Here is a 7,766-nt window from a genome sequence, read left to right as displayed (position 1 = left end):
TATATATATATAAATAAAATAAGACATCAAATAATGAAAGAGACTTTCATAGAGGTAACACTTCTTTTCTGAGAGACAGGATGTGCAATTTTTTACAGAATTATATCATTTAGAGTCTCTACCTCTTCCCCTCAGTTTTATTCCCATTTTCATTCCTATTTTCCTGTTATTTTTCTCCTTCCTCTCCTTTTGCTCACATACAGCCATTAAGATCTTTGCTCTCATTGGAAGTATTGTGAGCTATTGTGAATTTCTAATTAATAAAAACACAGCGGAAGGTCTGTACTTTTGCTTCTGTTTTCTCTCAACCGCCTAATCATTCTACTTTTGCCTAGTTGAGTCTGGGAAAAGCCAGACTTGAAGAAGTGCTCTATGTAGCTCAAAAGCATGTCTCTTTCTCTTACAGAAGTTGGTCCAATAAAGATATTACCTCACCCACCTTGTCTCTAATAGTTGGGACCAACATGGCTACAACAATACTGCAAGTAACAGTGGAAAGTCTCTACTTTTACTTCTGTGCTCTTTCACTTCCTAATCATTTTACTTTTGCCCTATTTGTTGTTTTATTTGCAGTATTTACTCCAAAAGTCTCAAATATTGTATGTGAGCCCAGTATCCCTGAGAGTGGGGAGGCCGTCACATTATCTTGCCAGGTGACAGATTACCACCCAGCAGAGTGTCAGGTGCGCTGGATGAGAGGCTTTGAAGAACTCACCGAGGCTGCAATTAAAACCCAGGACCCTCAACTTGATACAGCAACAAATCTGTACCACAGAGTAAGCCAGGTGACATTTACACCTGAACCTGAGGACCATGCAGTAGAGTTCACTATTGAAGTCATCCATTGCAACAGAAGTACAAAGAAGTCCCATCCCCTCATGTTAAAAGGTGACTATTTAATTGTCTGTTCTTTGTGCAAGGTACTCCTGCTTTCTCCTTTAGTCTTCTTTACATTATATGGGAAGGGCACAGGCCTAGAGCAGATGTTGATGCTGTTTGGACCAGCATTAACTCTCCTGGAGATATCTGATTAGTGACTCAGGAGGAATACTGTGTGGTGCATCTTTGCCATAGCACAGCTCCCACCACAGACCCTGCCCCCACAGAGATGAGGTGTGGTGTGAGGATAAGGAGTGAGCATGCAGTGAAAATGCTGCTCCTGCTCTCTTCACCACTCAGTCTGGCTCCACAAGGATCTGCTCCCTTCCCCTTGTATGTAGAGGGTAGAACATAGAGTAATTTATTCAAGTAAAACACTTACTTGTCCCAGTGTCAATAGCCAACAGATTTCTGACAAGCAACCCTACAATAACAAGCCAGTGTGTGTGCAAGGTAGAGAAAAAATACTCAGTAAAGAAAGATTTAGATTGAGAATTTCAAAACCACTGAGAGGATCTGGATACCGCATTGCCAGTAATTTTAATGGGAACTAGGTGTCCAAATCTCTTAGGCAAATTTAACAATCTCAGGCTTTAAGAGACTCTTGGAAGCTTGAAAAATTTATGAACAACAACGAGAAAACAAGCACTCTTAGGTGTTATGGAACATTTCCCTCTCCGTGTCTTTTTAAAGACTCAAAGTATGAAGTAACTTCCTGGGAGCTCTACCAAAAGCAAAGAAGGAACTATTTTTTTTAGAAAAGCTCCGTAGCTGAACAGTTACTGAGAGGTATATAAATTAGGGGGTCAAACTTCATAGCTTTTGTAGGTCAAGCTCATTGCACATACCAGCCCCTTGCATCCCTCCATTCTCCACCACAAGCTCCCTGTATGCCACCCCTACATCCCCCTCTCTTGCAGGGACTCCCTGCACCCTCACATCCTCTCTTATGTCAGGGGTCTGTATCCCCCCCAGGCCCATACCATTGTTCTCCATTCTTCCTCCATGCCAGGGTTTCTGTTTTCTCCCTCCATTAGCCCTCCCCCATGGTAAGATCTGTGTGCTCCCCATTTTTCCCCTTGCCCTCTGCCAAGGTCTCCCATTTTTCCATTCCAGAGGCTTTGGATGCACTCTCATTCCTCCATGCTCCCTACTCCCCTCTTCCAGCCCATGCCAAGGGTTCTGGGTATCACTCTATTTCCCCCTTACCATTTTTGTGTTTGTTTTTAGTCCCCCCCTTCTCTCTGGGAGATAGGTCACCATATTAAACTTTATTGGGAAGATGGGCAGAGCTTAGATGGCGGAAGGGGAGTTAGGCGGGAATGTGTTAATGAGTGCCATCAACTGGTTGTTGGATCTGTAGACAATTAGATAAGCGGTTGAAGCTGTTGTCTACGCTAACCAGATGCTAGCGCCCATCTTCATGCATCCCACTTTCCGATTTTCCATTTTTCACCAAAATCAGTTGCATTCTGCCCACTGATGTCTATAACATTTCCTGAACTTTTGGAATTAAGCAGATGCAGCATTTAAGAATTCTTGCATTACATCCAGATAAAAAACAGAGAAATGTCATCAAATTGAGTGTAGGACTTCACTTCACTTGGCCAGTTATACACATGTATTTATGGGGGGTGCAAAGTTATTCTTGAAATATGTTTAAACTACCAAAAGCACAGTCACTTCCATAACCCTGAGCCTTTGGTTACTTCCTGTGTATCAGACCCACTAGCTACCAACTTCACATTCTACTCTGTATATATTTAACATTAACACAAACAATAGTAGTACCTTCTTGAATATTAATTTTGTTTATGCAGATAAAATATATTTCAACACTTTTTGCAGGTTTCCCAAGAATTACAAGTATTGTTCTTAGTCCAAATGATGTGGAGTATGGAAAACCCCTTTCTCTGACCTGCAAAATCATGGATTTCTATCCCAACGATATTCAAGTCCGGTGGTTTCAGGAGAACGATGAAATCAAGAAGGGTTCATCAGTACAAGAGCCAAAGCAGGATACAAGGGGCCTTTTCTGCACATCTTCTGCTCTTCAGCTAATACCCTCTGCTCGAGATTATGGCAGAAAGATTGGTGTAATGGTGATGCACAAGACTCTGACAAAGCCCATTAGAAAAAATGTGTATCTAAAACTCCCAGGTATGTTTAACAAGTCTCTGGGTCTATGATAGAGCAATGAGTTTCCTAGAGCATGAGGAAAAAAGTATGTTTTACAGATAGAGGGCTAGATCCACCAACCATGGTGCAGGAGGGTGTAAATTATACCCTCTAGCAACAATGAGATTCACCTGGCTATTGCTCTCCCTATTTGTGTTTTGCCAGGAGCAGTTTAGGCTCCAGTCAGGACTGCATGGGAGTCCCATAGATGGTGTCTGCTGAAAAGATATAAGGCCAGAGTTTCAAAGGTAGATATGTGCCTAAAGATGCAGAACCTAGTAAGATCTACAGAAGGCACCTATATGATATCAGTGCCTAATTCCAATTGCTTTTCAGTGGGAGTTGGGCACTTAACCTGCCAGACCCATTCATAAATCCAATGAAGCATTTATCTACATCTTTGAGCACCTGAAGACCTTTGACTATACCCCATTGCTGGCTACTTTTGGTGTAGCAGCAGTCCATAGAACTCCCTCTACAGACCACCCCACCCCGAGTGACTTTTTGCCTCTGGGACCTTGTGCATTGCTTCATGTTGGCAGAAATTAGGATTAACTCAGGCTGAAGTTAAAGGTTTGTCTGTCTTTTGCTAGCCATTTAAAATTCCAAGTTTCAGAAAGATCTGGGATTCCTTCCCCTAGAAAATGTGTTACAAATAAAGAGACACCCCTTTCTTTCAAGTCTCTCCTAACGTGTATCTTGTCTGTAAATGGGCATAGTCACTTTGCAGTTAGCTGACACAGACCAGCTGCATGTCTCTAACTCAGGCTCTTGGGGCTTGGGCTGTAAAGCTGTGATGTAGACGTTTGGACTTGGGCTGAAGCCTGGACTCTGGGACCCTGTGAGAAAGGAGGGTCCCGGAGCCCAGGATCCAGCTCAAGTCTGAAGATCTACATTGCACTTTTACAGTCCCACAGCCTGAGCCCCATGAGCCTGAGTCAGCTGACATGGGTCAGCTGCGTGTTTCCAACTGTAAGGTAGACGTACCCTTAGAGTCTCGACCTCCCCTTTCTGAGGGGAGTGGGACATGGATTGCAGATGGGTAGGGCCCTACCAAATTCATGGTCCATTTTGGTCAATTTCACGGTCATAGGATTTTAAAAATTAGTAAATTTCAGGATTTCAGCTATTTAAATCTGAAATTTCATGGTGTTTCCATTGTAGGGGTCCTGACCCAAAAAGGAGTGTGTGTGTGCGCCTGTGTGTGTGTGTGTGGGGGGGGGGGGGGGCTGGGTTGTTGTGGGTGGGGGGGGGTTGCGGCACTGTTACCCTTACTTCTGTCTGCTGCTGGTGGTGGTACTGCCTTCAGAGCTGGGCAGCTGGAAAGTGGTGGCTGCTGGCTAGGATCCCAGCTCTGAAGGCAGAACCAGTGCCAGCAGCAGCACAGAAGTAAGGATGGCATGGTATGGTATTGCCACCCTTATTTCTGTGCTGCTGCTGGCGGGGTGCTGCCTTCAGAGCTGGGCATCTGGCCAACAGCTGCCACTCTCCAACCACCCAGCTCTGAAGGCAGTGCAGAAGTAAGGGGGGTGGGTGTAGGGATAGCTCAGTGGTTTGAGCAGTGGCCTGCTAAACCTAGGGTTGTGAGTTCAATCTTTGAGGGGGCCATTTAGGGATATGGGGCAAAAATCTGTTGAATGATTTAATTGGGGATTGGTCCTGCTTTGAGCAGGGGGTTGGACTAGATGACCTCCTGAGGTCCCTTCCAACCCTGATATTCTATGAATACCACAACCCCCCTAAGGACCTCCAAGTTGAGGAACACTGGTCTCCCCCATGAAATCTGTATAGTATAGGGTAAAAGCACACAAAAGACCAGATTTCACAGTCCATGACATGTTTTTCATGGCCATGAATTTGGTAGGGCCCTACAGATGGGTGTTCCTGACACATTTATTCAATCACAATCCTCATTATTCTAATGAAGTGCTTAGCAGCACATGCCACTCTTTGGCCTTACTCCTGCTCCTGGAGAGAAGTGATTTGGTGGCAGAACTCATTCATGTAAGATCAGATTCCCTGGCTCTCTCTGTTCTGCTTAGCACTTTTAGTCTGTGCTTATATGGCAGAGTACTGTGCACGTGTCCTTGTGCAGGATCAAGCCCAGGTGCTCTGTCCCATAAAAAAAAAAAGTGAATATTTTCTCTTTTGCTGGTTAATTATCTTTTCTTGATAAATCCCATTGATAGTGTCCAGGAGTGTTTTACTTCACTGTGTTTCTAATGGAAAACTATCCCTTCTTTTTAGCAAAGTCTCCTGCCGTTTCTAAGATTAGAGCAACACCCACATCACTGAAGGTCAATGAGACTGTCTGTCTTGAAGTTTCCATATCAGATTTTGCGCCGGAAAATATAAAAGTTGCATGGTATAAAGACTGGTCAGAGTTACCTAAAGACAACCATAACATAGATACTCAAATTGGAAAAAATGGTTTATGTTTCTCTACACTGAAAACACAATTTACTATTAATGCATCTGATAATGGAAAAATGTTCAGATGTGAGGTTATTCATCCAGCAACGAACTCCTGCACAGAGAAAAGGTTTATATTGAAACTCGATGGTAAGTTGGATTTTTTAAATAAGGGCCTGTGATGGGAGGCACTCATGTCTTGAGTGCCTGTTAGCAGCTGAGTGTGGTACTGCGGTCCTTTTCTCACCTGGTGCCTCCTGCAAGCTGCTGGCTGACCTTGGTGGGTCTTCCATGACTTGGCCCTCTGGTGCTGGCTGACCTTGGTGGGTCTTCCATGACTTGGCCCTCTGGCTGAGTCACTGAGTCCAAATGAATCACTTCCAGGGTAGCAAAGAGTTCAATAAATGAACAGTCCTGTTGCCCCTACTAGGATGTTCAGCCCTAGCTCTGAGCCCTTTGTTTTCGCTCTCACATAAGCCCTGTCCCCTTCTTGGGGTTCATGCCACTGTGGTGATAGGGGAAACCCAGGCCTACCCACCACTCCAGGGTTCCACCCTACGGACATTATAAACAGCAGTACACATTGCTTGATTTTAGTTTGTTGCTGTTTCTTCCTTGGGCCTCTTCTAGTGTCACTATTCCCTCAGAGCTAAGGATTTTAGGTTCTCTCTCTCACTGCAAACCCAGTTTAAGCAAATGCAGCAAGAAACAAACTCTGGTTCTCCCTCAAGAGCACAGCACCCTTGACCTCTAGTCCCAGCTAGGAACTAACCTTTTAAGGCTCTGCAGGTCCTTTTATCTGAGCCTGCTAGGCTCTGATTGGCTGCTTCCGTGAAGCCTCTCTAGGCAAGCTTGGAGGACTCACCTTTGCTGCTCCTTTCTGTTTCACTTCACTGCTTCGTGGGGCAGGGTATAGCAGAGCATTGTGGCCTCCTGTGGGGAGCCACAAAGGCCAGGTGCACCCTATCACGGGGCCAGTTTTAGGTTGGGTAGCACCTTACTCCACAGACACTCACGTTGATTTCAGTGGAACTGGCTAATGAAGGAAGGGCCAGATTTTAAAAGTATTTAGGCAGGTAAACTTGCCTATCCATCTTTAAGCACCTAAATACTTTGAAAATCTGCTGCCAAGATACTACTCAGTGTGAGTAAAGGTGTCAGGATCTGACCCTAAATAAGCTTGAGTCTCTATATAAGTATCTATATAAGTATCCGTGTAGAATTCTGAACCTTAGCTTTCCCTCCCAGCATCATCCACTGAACTAACTATATCCACTTCCTTAGCATTATAGAGCAAATGGCCTTTAGATTATCATTAAAATGGAGATAGAACCTCTCAAGATACTCATGCTCAAAACTTGGCTTGTTTTAATGATCAGAGAAAATAAGTGAAATGAGTAAGTGAAGTAAGTGAAAAGGCTTCTGTTGAGTTCAGAGGAGTTTGGATCAGGTCCTCTGACAGTGAATGTGAAAACAGATGTATTAAATAACAGGGGATGAGGACATATTTATAAGGATGCCATGGAACAGTACAAAATTTCGCAATGTGTATAATTGTGTGTTTTCCTACTGATATGTTAACTACCCCGATGATAAATGTATGTTTGTTATAGATAACATGGTATTTCTTCATACTTTACAGATTTTTCTACCAGCACTGGAGATATCCAGTCAGAGTATGTATATCAGAACTACACATTGAGTGAGTTTTATATCAAACTGAGAAAAATTGCAAATCCTCCTTCTAATACCAGGCACAGGGGATAGAAAGCCTAGTGGGAGATCTGAGAAGGTGGCAGTGCTGTCTGATTGGCATCCTCCTCCCATTTCTCCTAAGGGTGTGGGATCAGGAATGGCTGTGTGTTGGGGCAGGATGGTGGTAGTTCAACCCTGCATAGAAAGAATCAACTCAAAAAACCCCCTAACTTTTTCACAGAGCCCTTTCAGCTGTGGAACCCGCTTGAGGATGGCCAAGGGGGATTCTGGGGTTCATGGCAGGTAGGGTAGTTGGAGAAGAGTCCAGAGAAGGAATGTAAACACACAGGGCTTCCACACAGATGGTCCTGTTATCCAGCATATTCACAAGAACCCTGGGATTTGGGGACTGAAACCCCTTTTTGTCCCACACAGGGAGGCAGCAAACCCACCACTCCCCACCCCCAGCTGGAGGAATAATCTGCTGGCAACTCCACAAGTGGAACCTGCTTAGGGATGATTTGCACCTATGCCACTTTGTCTTCAGTTAATTAATTGGGAAGGGGTTCTGTCACTGCAGGAGCACCTCCTTATGTCCAGGC

The 7,766-nt window shown here is 44.4% G+C and overlaps 1 protein-coding gene across 1 annotated transcript; it reads left to right on the top strand.

Moving 5' to 3' along the window:
• Positions 1-60: 60 nt before the first annotated feature.
• On the top strand, positions 61-7,171 carry LOC112108149 (Ig gamma-2A chain C region; the record flags this gene model as incomplete). The annotated part of the gene is made up of 4 exons (XM_026662737.2): positions 61-888; positions 2,728-3,039; positions 5,305-5,619; positions 7,112-7,171. Coding segments are annotated over exons 1-4 (1,111 nt in total), but the record flags the coding sequence as incomplete, so codon positions are not given.
• Positions 7,172-7,766: the final 595 nt, after the last annotated feature.

This window comes from Terrapene carolina, unplaced genomic scaffold (genome assembly GCF_002925995.2).
Source record: "Terrapene carolina triunguis isolate 2854851 unplaced genomic scaffold, T_m_triunguis-2.0 Scaffold29971, whole genome shotgun sequence".
NCBI classification, from domain to species: Eukaryota; Metazoa; Chordata; order Testudines; family Emydidae; genus Terrapene; species Terrapene triunguis.
Note: the sequence above shows the minus strand (reverse complement) of the source record. Positions and strands in the feature narration are given on the sequence as shown.